We start from the raw sequence: 15,231 nt of genomic DNA, 5'->3' as shown, positions 1-15,231 counted from the left end.
TTCAGTCGTCCTTATCACTGGCAGGCTGCCTCCACGCCCAATGGCTGCTATTGATTGCATCTGCTTTTATTGTACTGTTTCAAGACTTGTAGAGTGTTGCTCTGGAGTAGATACAGCACATCTGGGACTTGAGATGTGTCTGTTAGATTTTTGGTGGCATAGCAGATTCTACTTTCATAATAAGCGAACTGAGAGGTTGGTTCGATTTGTTCTGTAGCCGAATCAAATTCAGAGTCCACAGAGGTCAGTTAATTTGGACCTTCCATACTCAGTATCAAAGACACAGTGAGATAAGTTGCTCTGAAATCAGTTTCACAATCTTACATAATTGAGAATGAGGACATGTAGTGGTTCTTTTACTCAAATTACATGTTCTCTCCTGTTAACTTTTTTACTGTCCCAAGTAGTGTCCTTAGGGAGGGATAGTCAAGAAGAATTAAGAAATACTATATAGAAAAAGTCTACTCAGTGCTGGAGGACCTTGGCTCCAGCTCAGTGAAGAGGAGGGAGTATGCAGGTGTCCAAGATGCGGTGACCTCTCTCAAGCATGGCCGGAAAGAGGGCTCATCCAGAGTTCACTTTTGTTTGAAGAGTTATGAGACATAAGGAATGGAAGATGATAAATTTTTTTTAAGTCAAATTGATATAGTTAGAATTCAAGTATAAATAGTCAACCAAGTTTACCAGTTTTAGTAAGCTTAATATGCTTTGATGCCAGGTTTCCTGGTGGCTCAGACGGTAAAGCATCTGCCTGCCAATGTAGGAGACCCGGATTTGATCCCTGTGTCGGGATGATCCCCTAGAGGATATGGCAACCCACTCTGGTATTCTTGCCTGGAAAAATGGACTGAGGAGTCTGGCAGGTTACAGTTCATGGGGTTGCAAAGAGCCAGCTGGACTGAGGGACTGACACTTTTCACTTTTACAGTATCCTTTGATAGCCGTTCTACTTTTGTTCCTTAAGATCTGACTGGGAGCCATTGCACCATAATTTTTTTTTAAACTTGGAAGACAATTATGCTAATTTTTACTTTCCCACCTCGCTAATCATGGATATGAGTGGCTAAATCTTGTATCTCCATCAGGAGAGTGCAGCACTGCTGAGTGACTGGTACACCTTTGGAAGACTCGGTCTTTGGTCCGTGTTAAAGCACCCAGATTTGGTTGCATCAGCCCTGTTTGAAATGACCTGTGCACCATAAATGTGCTTCCCTTGTGGCTCAGAAGTAAAGAATCCACCTGCAATGCAGGAGACACAGGTTCAACTCCTGGGTCAGAAGGATCCCCTGGAGAAGGAAAAGGCAACCCACTCCAGTATTCGTACCTAGGAAATCCCAGGAACAGAGAAGCCCAGTAGGCTACAGTCTGTGGGTTCGCGAAAGTTGGACACAGCTTAGTGACTAAACAAAAACAATGCACTGTAAATATAGTTGTAGTCTTATATTTCAGTAATAAAATCTGTACTTACACAAGTGAATAACGTTGAAACCTCATTCTTAACAGGGTGGAAGAATGAAAGAAAAGAAAGATGAAAGAATGTTGAACCGCTCCGCATGGCTGTATGATGGAAGGAAGCGGAACTGAGAACCCCTGCAGTAGAACAGTTGGATGGCTTCAACAAGATAACGATGCTAAGCCATGGCTTTGGAGATTCTCTAACTGCTTTTCTCGTCCTGAGCAAACGTTGCCACTTAGTCCCCAAACGGTAACTATGTGCAGACTAAGGACATAGCAAATTCCTTGTGCAAATAGATGAGCGATCCGTTTGGTCTGGGGCAGTCTCTCGCCCTGGAGTCTGTGCTGAGTTTTCCCTTGTGTCCTGCTTGTATTACTTCATGTAGCACATTATTATAATTCCTGACTCAATGAGGGTAAAGTTTTTTAAATCCTGTAGTAATGAGTAACATTAGATGCTTTAAAGGTGTGATGTTGAAATTTGGGAGAGATTTGTTTCTCATTAAAGTCACATTCCAAAGACAAAAATCCACATTTTAGGATAAAATGGGAGGAAAGTATGAAATCGATTTTATTTTACTGTAGCCTTCTGAATTTTGTGTCTTAAAATCACAGCAAGATTGTATGACCTCATTGATGATCTTTTTCTGTTCAGGATTTCTCTTGAATGTTTAAATATATCTGGGACTTCCTTTTTTGCCTTTTCATAATGATGTTGACTTTATCTGACTTCATTTGCTATATCATGTTATCATCTGTTTTTTTTCTCTTGTACTTGGGAATTAAGTGAGACTTTACTATGATTTTATATGAGTATTGATAACAGACTTTAAAAAAAAATCAATTCCCTGTCATCTCCACATTTTCATTACATAGCTGCCTTTGTTGCATGGCATCAGTAACTGAAGTTATTTCAGAAGTATTTTAGTTCAGGGACAGTCTGCACTGAGAGCTGGCAGCTTCAGGCAGGGGTCCAGGGTGGCAGATCTGGGGCCTAAAGGAGTCACTCGACACAGAAGTGCACTGTCACCTTTCCAGATGCAGAGTCTCGATTTTGTCAGTGGCACCCCGAATTGAATACATTCAGGAAGACCGACTCACAGTAACCCTGCCCACGAGAGCCAGCTCTAAAGCCATCAGAATGCCAATGAGTTCATTTCCAGCCTGAATTGTAATTACCACAAGGGTAGAACACACTACTTTCTGACTGGTCAGACCATCGCTATTACCTCCCTTTTAGGAAAAATCTTAACTGAAAGTCCAAATTTCTCTCATATGAATATACCCTCCCAGGTGAGTATAAAATCAGCAGAAGGAGTGAAATCTTAGCAGCCAGATGGACCCTTCTATGCTCTAAGGGATGAGTGTGTCTCAGTCACTGTATCAGGGCGTCCTGTTCGTCTTAATTGTGTCTGCACTCAGCCAATAAAAGCTGTTGATTGGTTGGACACTCCCCTACCCCACCCCGCTGCACCACCTTTCAGTGGCCAGGTACTCTGCTGAGCGCTTGAGGTGCACTGTTTCATTTTATCCTTCTCACAAATGTGGTAGGTACATTCTCTTCACAGTTGAAGGATGACAGGATTGAAGCATGGAGAGATTAGGTTAAGTCACTTACCCGAGGTCATAAAACTATTTAGTATCACATTCAAATCCAGGTCTCTGACACCAGGGCTATGCTATGATCTTAATAAATGGACCAGCCTCAAGTGTCTATGTTGGAGACATATGATAGACTATTTCTCATGTCTGTTTCCCAGGCGGTTTCCTTATTACTCGAATTCTTTCTACTGGCTACAAAATAGTTGTTGGTGTTATGGCTTTAGGTCATGATGTCCCATGGTTTGCTAAATGTCATTAGTAACATGTTAAAGATCTGTTCATGGATGGGCCACTTGGGCAGATGGCCGATCTCATCCATAGTGTTTGATATCTTCTCTCCTGGAGGGCTGTAATAAAACCACCTATGATCTTACTGCAAGAACTATTTAGTATTTTCCTTAAAGCGCTTTGCTCATAAGCTGTCTTTAGTGAATACTGTTGTGACTGTTGTTTTTCATACCACCTGTTTTGTCTGCAGAAGACACTGAGAGGCAAGGGGAAGTTATCAAAGGGAAGCCAGTGAGACATGGATGGTTAACCAGGCTTGTTAAATATGTGAACAGACCTCCTCCCCCAGTCTCTTAAAAGTCAGGAAGGACACAGTCTTAATTTTAGTTGTCTGTTTCAGTGTTCACCTCCCACTGAAGAACGCTCCTGGTTTTAGCTGCCATTCCATTTGTGTGGTTATGATCGAGTGATGTAAATTAAATAAGGTTTGAACAGTGTTCGTTTTTAATGCAGTCAGTTGTGAGTAACCCCAAGTCACCGGCCTCAAAAAATTAACTTGTGTTCTGGTTTTCTTTCCTCAGAAAGATTACATGGAGAACAAGAAAGTTGCTGTGGAACTAAAGGATGTACCATCTCCCCTTCATGCTGGCTCTAAACTTTTCCCAGCAGTCCCACTTCCAGATATCCACTCTCTTCAGCAACCTAAAGTACAGCTTTCAACTGTCCCCAAAGTAAGCTGCTGTGCCCATTGCACTAATGACCCTTCCACTTCGCCAGTGCGTTTTGGTGGTGGCAGTGGCGGAGGGGCTGGTAGCTTGGTTCCCCCGGGCGCCCTGTTAGACTCGCAGAGCACCAGGACAATCACGTGTCAGGTAGGGTCAGGGCTTGCTTTCCAGTCTGCACCTCCACTCCAGAATGCGTCAGCTAGGAACACCTTGGCCGGCGTTGCAAGCGACTTTCCCAGCATGTGTCTAGAAAGTAACCTCTCTTCCTGCAAGCACCTGCCCTGTTGTGGGAAGCTGCACTTCCAGTCGTGCCGTGGGAACGTGCACAAGCTGCATCAGTTTCCGGCTCTCCAGGGCTGTCCTTCCTCTGCGGGCTATTTCCCCTGTTCTGATTTCACAAGCGGGGCTCCCGGGCACGTGGAAGATCACGTTTCACAGTCGGAGCTCACGCCTCACTTATGCACCAACTCTTTGCACCTAAATGTGGTACCTCCAGTTTGTTTAAAGGGCTCACTTTACTGCGAAGACTGTCTCAGCAAGGTGTGTATCTTTTTATTTGTTATGTTGGGTGCAGCTAAGGTTTGAGGAATGACTTTTTAAAAATAAAATGACTTTTATCTTTAAAAGAAAAACAATTTTGGTTTTGTGTGTGGGATTTTTCACCCCATCAGCATAACTTCTTTTCAGAAGAAGTTCAGAAAGAAAGCAAAGGGTACAACGGGAGGGACTGTTGAGAAAAGTGTAGTGTAATTATTCGGTTCATGCTTTTAGAGTCTCCTGTAATAAATCTGTTTCCTACATGGAAGCCTAGCTTGGCAAAGACTTGTGCTCTCTTGTTTTTAAAGGCTGGAGCACAACTGGAATTTCTTAAAGCTAATGCTCACCTGATACATGGACCCATTCATGTAATACAGATGGCTGCATGTTGTCCTTTTGTAGTAATTGGGGGAACTTGAAATTTGGCCTCCATCACACCTGGGCTCAAGTAAAGACTTTTAACTTCCTTTTTTTGTGAAGTGTGTCTGCGGGTTTCTACTGTAACAGACACATGCCCCAGAATGTAAAGGTCTAATTGTGTGAATATCTTCCCTGATCATTTCAGGGCACTTTGAAATGAGTTTATGCTTTGGTAGTTCTGGGAAAGGTGATTTGAAAATACATTTTATTAGGTTAGCAGGTGGAAAGGAGAAACATTTAGAATGTATTTTCAGTTGTTATGTGTAATTCTTTACATTCTGAAATAATATATCTGAAACTTCCTCCTCTTTTTAAAAAATTTTAAAACAGCCAGCAAGAAATAGTATAATTGATGCTGCTAAAGTCTGGCCAAATATACCACCTCCAAACACTCAGACTGCACCTGTTACTGTTCCTCTGTGTAATGGCTGTGGAACCAAAGGAACGGGAAAGGAGACCACGTTGTTATTGGCGACCAGTCTAGGCAAAGCTGCTTCGAAATTTGGTAAATGACAGTATTGTATAAAATGCATATTTAAAGTTTTCGATATCTGATACTAACACTGCATTTGAAGTGAAGTGAAGTTGCTCAGTCGTGTCCGACTCTTTGTGACCCTACCAGGCTTCTCAGTCCATGGGATTCTCCAGGCAAGAGTACTGGAATGGGTTGCCATTTCCTTCTCCAGGGGATCTTCCTGACCCAGGGATCGAACTCAGGTCTCCAGCATTGTAGGCAGACGCTTTACCCTCTGAGCCACCAGGGAAACCCACACTGCATTTAACTGCCTTTAAAAGATTCCTTGTGGTTCTAAAACTCACGTGTGTGTGTCTCCATTTCCATCTGTTGGTAAAAATCTTCTTACCCTTGTAGACCAGTAGGTCAGTTGCCATTTATGTTGAGCTGGGGCTATTTGAGATCAGAAGCTGTGTATAGAAAAACGGGAAGTGTATGAGGAGAAATGAGTGCTGGAAGGGACTTGGTGTCAACTTAATGTTCTATGTTGCCCAGACATAACTAGTATTTAGAAATGGCTGACAAAAAAACAGTATTTGAAAACCTAAGATCATTTCCCCCAAAAGTAGCTGTTATGATACTTTATCTTTTAAAAACATTTTTTCAAAAGTTGGATCAGATGTTACTGCAGTGTTAAAAGTCATTAAAATCAAGGGCTATAACACCTTCACCATTCGTTCTCGTTGTTCTCCCACACTGAGTGAGGTGTGGGCCCAGCATGACACTGGGCCCCAGAGGGCAGTGTCCTGTCACCTGTGTATTAGTGTTGAGGAGCATACCCGGTCAGCGTGAGGATGGCTCATGCTTTATGATGGATTGATTGTGGGCCTAAAGTAAACTGACCTTTGGATTTGTTCTCTCCTGAAAGAGGAATTAACGCTTAGAGATACTTTGGCAACTTGGGGTTGTCTACTGGGCCAGCCAGTGAGGTTGGCATCCTTAAATTTAACATCAATCTATAATTTCATTTTCATGCCCCTGGGAAGGACAGGTAGCTACCTGTTATCGTTAATATCTTAACCTGTTTTTTGCTGTGTGTAATCAAACGTGTTCACATTTCTCAAGGGTCACCAGAAGTTGCACTGGCAGGACAGATGCTAGAGAACTTACCCCCCATTGGGGTTTTTTGGGATATTGAAAACTGCTCAGTCCCTTCTGGCCGCTCAGCTACTGCAGTTGTACAGAGAATCCGGGAGAAGTTTTTTAAAGGCCACAGAGAAGCAGAATTCATTTGTGTATGTGACATCAGTAAAGAAAATAAAGAAGTTATTCAAGAGCTGAATAATTGCCAGGTAGATGAAAATTCTTTTTTCTTTTTTATCTTAGTAGAAGAATAAGCACATGATTTTTTTTTAAGAACTCCAGTTGAAAATTTGTTATTAAAATGTGTTTGTGCTAAGTTTGTAAATAAATTAGGAAAAGATGATTTATTTAAGTACCTGAAATCATTTAATCATGTCTGATTTTTTAGCAAGTCTGCTTACATGTGACTAGTGCTTTCCTAGTATAGTGATTTCATATGTATCATTTCCTTTGATTTTTATAACTGCTCTGTGAATGCTCGTAGGATTTATTATTTGGAATTTACAAATGAAAGGACCCAAGTGGTTAAGCAACTTTTTTAAGATCACATGGCCAGTAAGTGGATGAACTTGGATTTAAATCCAGATTGACCCCAAAGTCTGTTCTCTTAAGCTGGAAGCTAATAACATCAAACACAGCCCCGAGTCTTACCTTAATCATATATCAAATCTTTGCCACCCACACATTGTTGGCAAAAGATGCTAGAGAGAGCTAATGTAACTACTTAAAATTTCACTTTCTATTCTGAAAGGGGAATGGATGAAGTGCAAAAGCAGAAGATTAGAGATGAAAGTAGGGGTAATAATGAATACAGTTAATTTGTCTGGAGAACTGAACGTGAAATTATTGAGATTTGATTGTAATTTTTTTTTTTCCGTCCCTGAGTGGCAATAGAAATCAAAGGTTCCTCAAGAACTGTCTATTGGATGTGGGCAGAATGTGTAGTGGCTTTCTAAGCTCAGCTCTTTCTCATCTCTCCTTATTATAAATTCATGCAGGTAACTGTCGCCCACATCAATGCTACTGCAAAGAACGCTGCTGACGACAAGCTCCGCCAGAGCCTCCGAAGGTTTGCAAATACTCACACTGCTCCCGCCACTGTGGTTCTTGTGTCAAGTAAGTGTAGAAACATCTACTAATTTCAGCTAAACTCTCTATGTGTGAATTATCATAGAAGCCAGAATATGTTAAAATGTGCCCCCAAAGATGCTGAAATACATGGGACATGCTTATGCTTACCTTTGAAAACTGTTAAGAAAAGGAACTACATGGATTTCTGTATTTTTCTCTGGGGAATCTGAGTAAGGATTCTTGCAGGGCCAAGTTTATTAAAGAAAATGTAATTTTTTTGTTTGTTTTAGTCCTGGGCTCCATTTTGCTTATTTAAAAGAAAAATCCAAGATGAAGTTGGGGCTCCCCAGAACATTAATATTTGTTCCTTTTTACTACTAAAAATAATGTGTCTTGCGAATTCAGCATGAGTCTATGGTAAAATTGTCTTGCCATGTTAATTCTTCTGATGTGAAATGTGTCCCTATTCTAAAAAGGGGTCGGGGGGCCACTTGGAAGACAGTCCTGCTGTTCCTTTCTTCTCAGTGGGTATGAGAGGTGCCTGTCTGTCAAGTGTTTCTAATCTGTGGAGATGGGGGTGGGCTGTATTCTGTCTTTCAGCTGATGTCAATTTCGCATTGGAACTTAGTGACCTGAGACACAGACATGGCTTCCATATAATTTTGGTCCATAAAAACCAGGCCTCAGAAGCACTGCTGCATCACGCCAACGAGCTGATCAGATTTGAAGAATTCATTTCTGACCTGCCCCCCAGGTTACCACTAAAAATGCCAGTAAGTGGGTTTGTGTTCTTTCTGCTGTAGTCTAGTTAAGATTGTGGAGATTCAAGACAGTCCTCCATTATGGATGTCTAAGCCCAGGTGAGGGTGTTCTTTGTAGTAGGCCGGCTAGATTTTGAAATAGGCCTAGAAACTTTCCATTCTCTTACAAATATACAGAGAACTGATATGTGTGAATTTTTTGTTTTAATTTTTGTGTGTGTGCTGAGTCTTTGTTGCCGCTCGTGGGCTTTTTCTAGGTGCAGCGAGCGGGGGCCGCTCTTCATTGCGGTGCACGGGCTTCTCATTGCGGTGGCTTCTCTTGCGGGGCACAGGCTCCAGGCGCTCAGCTTTCAGTAGCTGCAGCACTCGGGCTCAGTGGTTGCAGCGCACAGGCTTAGTTGCTTCATGGAATGTGAAGTCTTCCTGGACCGGGCATTAAACTCACATCCCCTGCACTGGCAGGCAGATACCTATCCATTGTACCACTAGGGAAACCCAGTGTGTGAATTTTGCTTTTACATTTTTCAAAATATAGGAAACTGACTTTTAGATTCACCTTACTGACAACCACTTGCCAGTTAGCAGTGTTTTGTGTGAGGTGTATGGCAGTAACGGAATGAGAGTTACTACTATTTTTGCCCAAGTTTTAAGGGTAAAGAATATGGTTTGTATATCTTGGTGTGGTTGGAGTCAAATAAGCAGAATGATTGTACAGTTGCGGCACTTAATCCTGAAGCCCCAGCTGGTCTCTGAGCCTGTCTTCTCTGGTTGCAGACCCTGCCATGCACGAGCACAATCGGGAGTAGTGGGCACTACACCTGTCACCCTGATAAGCCACTTAATAGGAGAATGTGCACGTGTTTCCAGCAGGACGAGCATTTCTCACAGTCTTGATTTAGGATAAGATGTTTACTGGGACACTGAACTTGTGTTTAAGCTGTTTGGAGAATATATATGGATTCCCTGGTGGATCAAATGGTAAAGAATCCGCCTGCATTGCAGGAGACTCGAGTTCCATCCCCAGGTCAGGAAGATCCCCTGGAGAAGGGAATGGCAGCCCACTCCAGTATTCTTGCCTGGAGAATCCCATGGACAGAGGAGCCTGGTGGGCTGCAGTCCTTGGGGTCACAGTTGCTCACAACTGAGCGACTGACACATGTTAATGATAATAGAAAGGAGCTGTAGCGTGGATGGTCCAGAAGGGTAGGCAGTCCCATTTGTGAAATGCAGTTTTAACATACTTTAATAACTTGAGAGTTATGGAAGCACTTTAGGAATGCTCTCACCCAGCCTCTTCATTTTAGTGAGGAGGAAGTCAGCACCTCGGGAAAAAATTCAAGCCGCTGGAGGCCCTTCCGTGATTGCCTCCACATTGAGGTGCTCGCAGTGCTGGTCCCTGCAGCCCCTGGTACCCAGTGAGGTCAGGGCCCGGCCCAAGATTAACACACGCTTAGGATGGTCTGCGGCTGGCAGTACCTGTTTCAGGCTTTGGAGCCGCACCTCTAATTGACTTTTGTTGTTATTCCTTATGTCTTCTGGCTGTAGGTACATTTCCTCCCTCTGCTTCTGTTTGGCACTCCCTGTTTTAATCTGAAAGGCCTTTAAGTCAAATGTAGTATCTTAGTTGAGAGGTTACCCATTCATTGTAGAGATCCTTATTATGATTAAAAAAAAAACCTGATTATTCAAAACGTTAAATCTTGCCACATATTTTTTCTAATTCACCAGAGTGAGAATTTTAGATACATTTCTTCTTTTTTTTTTTCTCTGTGTTTTTCAGTCTAAGTACGTGTATCCTTTCCCATACAAGTCTCTGTTCTCCCTCCCCGAGGTCACTGTAGTTTGGAGATGATTGTTCTTTGTAATTGAGCGTGGGCCCCTGAGTCCACCTGTTTTAACACTTTTTCTGTGTCCACAGTGCCACACTCTGCTCTACGTTTATAACCTACCGGCCAACAAAGACGGCAAGAGCATCAGCAACAGGCTCAGACGCCTGTCCGATAACTGTGGCGGGAAAGTGCTGAACATCACAGGCTGCAGCGCCATCCTCCGCTTCATAAACCGAGACAGCGCGGAGCGGGCTCTGAAGCGGATGGAAAATGAAGACGTCTTTGGTAACAGGATCGTCGTGTCATTTACTCCAAAAAGCAGCGAACTCTGTGAAACCAAGAGTTCAAACGCAACTGCTGATAAAGTGAAGTCTCCCAAGAAACTTAAGAATCCAAAACTGTGCCTCATCAAAGACATAAGTGAGTCACCTTCCAGTGCCAAAGCCGCACCTGGAAAAGGGTCGCAGGCAAATTCTGGATCTGCTACCAGAAACGCCAACGTGAAAAGTTTACAGGTAATTGTGACCCCGCTTGCTTTCTGAAGTTTATGCTAGGTTTGCTTTCGTGGGCTCTCCGTTCTACATGCTCACCTGCTTTTGGTGTGTCTGTACTGTTTTTGTTATCCTATATTTTCGAGGCTGTTTGAAGTCAGGTGTTTCCTGTACAAGGTCTGACACGTCTTGGAGACTTTAACTATTAAACTCCCTTGCTCTTGTCTCTTTTAAGGAGCTGTGCCGCCTGGAGTCGAAGACTGGCACTCGAAGCAGTGAGCCCCAGCAAGGCCACCTGAGGCTGGGGGCGCCTCCTCACAGAAGCTCAAGTGCCGCAGCACCCGCACCTAAAGCCCCAGGGTTGGCAGAATCTGTTTACAAAACCAATCCCAAGTAGGTCCCGCTACTCTCCCTCGTGGCTGCGTGTTTTGCTGTGAAGGGAAGCGCGTGACCTCCTGCCTGCACTGTTTCCCTCCACCAGGAAAGAGAGCCTCGGCGCCCGCAGTGTCACCAGTTCTCCTGTGGAGAAGAAAGAGAAAGAGGAGACTCTGTTCCAAGTGAGTTACCCGTCTGCTTTTAGCAAGTTGATCGCATCCAGGCAAGTGAGTCCCCTACTCACGGCTCAGCCTTGGTCTTCTCGGTGAGTGGGTCTTGATCCGTGGAGTGGTTGTATGCAGTAGAAGGGCTTATGAAGTAATCTGTGTATTCAGCAGAATTCAAGCAGTACAGAAGTGCATAATTACAAGAGAAACCTTAGTACTACGTATGAAATAGGTAACTAATAAGAACCTGCTCTACAGCACAAGGAACTCTACTTGATGCTCTTGGTGACCCAAACGGGAAGGAATCCAAGATAAGAAGGGACAGCTGACCTTGCTGCACAGTAGAAACTTAACACAACATTGTAACGCAACCTTACTTCTCCAGTAAAAATTTAGAGTAAAAATTTTACAAATTGAAAATGTTTGAGCCATAAATAGTAATAAAAATAAAAGAGAAAGCTTCCACCTCTCTTCTTCCAGTTCCTTTTTCCTTGGGTAACATTTGGGGGCATTGCTTCTTGCCTTTCTCCATCCTCCATGTGGGAGTCTTGGTAAGCTGAGGTCAGAGAAGCCTGTCCTGGAGTCCTTGGCCAGTGATGGGGGCACATTAAGGTGTCTTTACTACGCCCTTATTACTTCATCAGACTGAGAAAGAGGCCTAAACTGACATGCATTCGTTCTTTTTATTCATGGGGTAATTACTGGAAGCTGTTTGGGAAACGAAGGTCTCTGTAAACCACTGTAACCATCTGTGTAACTCCTTATTTAAGCTTTCTGAATTTACTCTGAGTAATTCTGGAAGCTCGGCCATGTTCGGTCTCATGAGCTCCCACTAGCATTGTATTTATTCTGCTGGGATGGTGAAAACTCACTGTTGAAAGCGACTTTGAACCTGTAAAATGGTGTCTACAAATTGATGTAAAAGTTTTCCTCCCAGGGAGAAAAGCCACAACATATGAGCAAGAATATCTGGCTTTTTCAGAGCTGAGGAGAGGGTAAATGGCTGACATTAGTATCACAGGCTGATTTCCTAAGAATAAATACCCAAAGTGGAAAATGAACTCATCAGCCCTGCCTGTAGTTTCTTTCTGTAGCTTTAAATAATCCAACAAAAGAATGTTTGATGATAAGTAAAATTGTTGTTGTGGTTAATCAGGGTGTCAACAGATAGTACTTCTGAGAAAGAGTCCAATCAGTGTAATGTTTTAAGAAAAAGCACGTTTGAGAACCAAACTGTATTTTGGAAAACAGTTTTTAACATAGTTTCAAGCAAAATCTAAATGACATAAACTGAATAAATAGAATAACACTTTTAAAACATTTCTAAACAGTTGTTAGGCCTCACTCCATATGTTTTAAGCAGGAATCTGTCTCCAAACCTCTTAAACAGAGCATCCCCGCTTGCTTTCAACACTGCACATTCAAGCGTTGGTGCCGACGGCCCAGACCCATTCGCTCATGGTGTTGACGTCCAGATCAGCAACCTGGACTACAGGTTGTCCCGGAAGGAGCTGCAGCAGCTCATGCAGGAAGCATTTTCTAGGCACGGCAAGGTAAGCTTTCACTGTCTCTGCTGCCTTTGTTCTTCCCCTTGCTGCATTTCAAGATGCGCGCGCTTGACGCACCACACATAACCACAGGCAGGCTGTAACCGTTGCTTCACGGGTTTGAACACCTTCTTTTTTCACTCGGGTCTCCTTGTGCTGGTGCTGTATGTTCAGTTTTTAGGACCCAGCCCCAGGGAGCAAGAAGCCTGTCAGAGACATACTTGTGGTCCCAGGCAGGGATTTAGTGGGTCTCTGGGAAATAAAACACTGATGGATTTTAGTTAGCTCCAGCTGCTAAAATACAGAAACAGGATTCTACAATGATGTTGGCTGTTTCTGTTTGTTCATCTTACAGTGTCTATTCAGTTTTTAGTTGCAGGTTGCTAAAAAATGCACCTTTTGCTGGTTCTTAAACTGGCTCTGCCTCAGTTTTGGCAGGATCTGGAGAAGACCCGGTGTGTCTTGGCGAGCTCTGTGTGCCAGAGCACAGGCCAGCCAGGCTGGTGTCACATCCCTGAAGGTCACCCATCCTAGCTTGCTTCCGTTGTGGTCGGCGGAAGTGCGGTGTTGAGACAGGTTCCCTCACGGCAGCACTGAAGTCCACAAGCGAATTCCTTAGGGATTGACCTTCAGTTTCAAGAGGACACGGTTCTGGCAGATCGGCATTCTTTTTCTTTTTACTACTGCAGGTGAAGAGTGTTGAGCTCAGCCCCCACACAGATTATCAGCTCAAAGCTGTGGTTCAGATGGAGAACTTGCAAGAAGCTATCGGTGCGGTGAATAGCCTCCACAGATACAAAATTGGCAGCAAGAAAATCCTGGTCTCACTTGCCACAGGAGCTGCTAATAAATCACTCTCTTTACTGAGGTAAAGAACAAGCCGTTTGTTTCAAAAATGTTATTTTTGGTCCAGAAACAGTTTTGGAAATAGTAAAAATAGATTTTATTCCATCCCCAACCCTCTTGTGATACTCACATATGCAGTAATGCTTTTCCTCCACTCTCTTGATAGAGTTAGAAATAAGGTAGAAGTTAGTAATAAGCTAACTAGAATAATTTACTCTTGTTCAAGTCATTAATCAGAGATGAATCTCAGCTTAATCTTGGCCGGCATTTAAGAGTAAAATAATATGCCACATATCCAGAACAGGTTCTAAAAATAGTGGACCTCTACAGCAAAAGTTTATAAGCCTAGAAAGTCTGGAATACTACCTTCCAATTTTAATAGAAGGTAGATTATCTATAAGGGGTAAATCTACAAAGTTCTATGCTCTCAACTTGCAGGTACATCTTCAATGTCAAATAGACACCCAGCCCCATACATCTACATTATAATTAGATTAATCTTAGGAGTCTGGTGATGGTTTCATTCATGATACGCTTTTGATGTAGAGCACTATTTAAGTTTTTGGTGTACAGCATAATGATTTGTGCACCAGTAACTAATATACCTTTGTCAACCAATTACACTTCAAAAAAACAAGCAAACTCACAGAAAAAAGTGATTAGCTTTGTAGTTGCTGGAGGTGGGGGGTGGGGAGTAATTGAATGAAGGTGATCAAAAGGTACAAACTTCCAGTTATAAGATAACCCAAGTACTAGGAATGTAATGTACAACATGATTAATACCGTTAACACTGCCGTCATGCATGGAAGTTGTTGGGAGAGTATATCAAAAGAGTTCTCATCACAAGGGGGAGCATTCTTTTGCTTTTATTTTGTATCTGGATGAGATGATGGATGTTCACTTAACTGATTGTGGTAATCATTTCACGATGTAGACAAGTCAAAGCTTCACCATTATTTTAAGTTATTTTTTAATTTTTCCGAATAAAAATAATACTCAATGAAGAAAATTTGGAAATTTTAGGAACATAAAAGAGGCTGGGGACAGAAGAATCATCCATAATCCTATGGCTCAGAGCCAGTCACTCTTAAGTGTATTCAGTTGTATATCTTCAGCTGTGGGGAGTCCTCTCCCATCTCTCTGATAGAACTACACTGTGGCAGGAGACTGGCTCATCTGCCCTTTGCTTTCTGATACACAGGTGTGGAAATCTCTGCTTGAGTCTGATAAAAGTCCCAGTGTATGATTAAATATTCTTTTAATTGCTATGTTCCTAAAGTCCATTCTTTTTTCTGGAAGCTCAAACTCTGAGAATAAATGAGTGTATTTATTTTGTGTATACATTGTGTTAATGAACTCTTGTTTTTAGAAACAATTTGCAACAGAGAGGAAGACATCTGTTCTCTAATGGGCTAACCGTTTTTCTTGCAGCGCAGAAACAATGTCCATTCTTCAGGATGCTCCTGCCTGTTGTCTGCCTCTTTTTAAATTTACAGATATCTATGAAAAAAAGTAAGTGAGGGTTGTTGCTTTCATTGATCCAGCCAGTGCTGATGGGTGACTTACACTGGTAGCAACT

At 42.6% G+C, this 15,231-nt stretch overlaps 1 protein-coding gene across 4 annotated transcripts in view; it reads left to right on the top strand.

The window, feature by feature from the left end:
- The window catches only part of MARF1 (meiosis regulator and mRNA stability factor 1), a 39,539-nt gene that overhangs the window by 2,991 nt on the left and 21,317 nt on the right, over window positions 1-15,231 (top strand). The window contains exons 2-13 of one of the 4 annotated variants that reach the window (XM_061401207.1): window positions 1,504-1,705; window positions 3,867-4,016; window positions 5,298-5,472; window positions 6,547-6,773; window positions 7,563-7,680; window positions 8,236-8,408; window positions 10,315-10,740; window positions 10,952-11,109; window positions 11,198-11,356; window positions 12,649-12,811; window positions 13,495-13,673; window positions 15,084-15,164. In XM_061401207.1, coding sequence (XP_061257191.1) covers window positions 1,562-1,705; window positions 3,867-4,016; window positions 5,298-5,472; window positions 6,547-6,773; window positions 7,563-7,680; window positions 8,236-8,408; window positions 10,315-10,740; window positions 10,952-11,109; window positions 11,198-11,356; window positions 12,649-12,811; window positions 13,495-13,673; window positions 15,084-15,164 — 2,153 coding nt within the window. In that variant the 5' untranslated portion in view covers window positions 1,504-1,561. Of the gene's footprint in view, window positions 1-1,503; window positions 1,706-3,866; window positions 4,551-5,297; window positions 5,473-6,546; window positions 6,774-7,562; window positions 7,681-8,235; window positions 8,409-10,314; window positions 10,741-10,951; window positions 11,110-11,197; window positions 11,357-12,621; window positions 12,812-13,494; window positions 13,674-15,083; window positions 15,165-15,231 lie in introns of all 4 variants that reach the window. The other 3 variants (XM_061401205.1, XM_061401204.1, XM_061401206.1) reach the window with 3 other exon arrangements.

The sequence above is a fragment of the Bos javanicus genome, chromosome 25 (assembly GCF_032452875.1).
Source record: "Bos javanicus breed banteng chromosome 25, ARS-OSU_banteng_1.0, whole genome shotgun sequence".
NCBI lineage: Eukaryota > Metazoa > Chordata > Mammalia > Artiodactyla > Bovidae > Bos > Bos javanicus.
The sequence above is the reverse complement of the archived record's forward strand: the minus strand, read 5'-3'. Positions and strand labels throughout refer to the sequence as shown.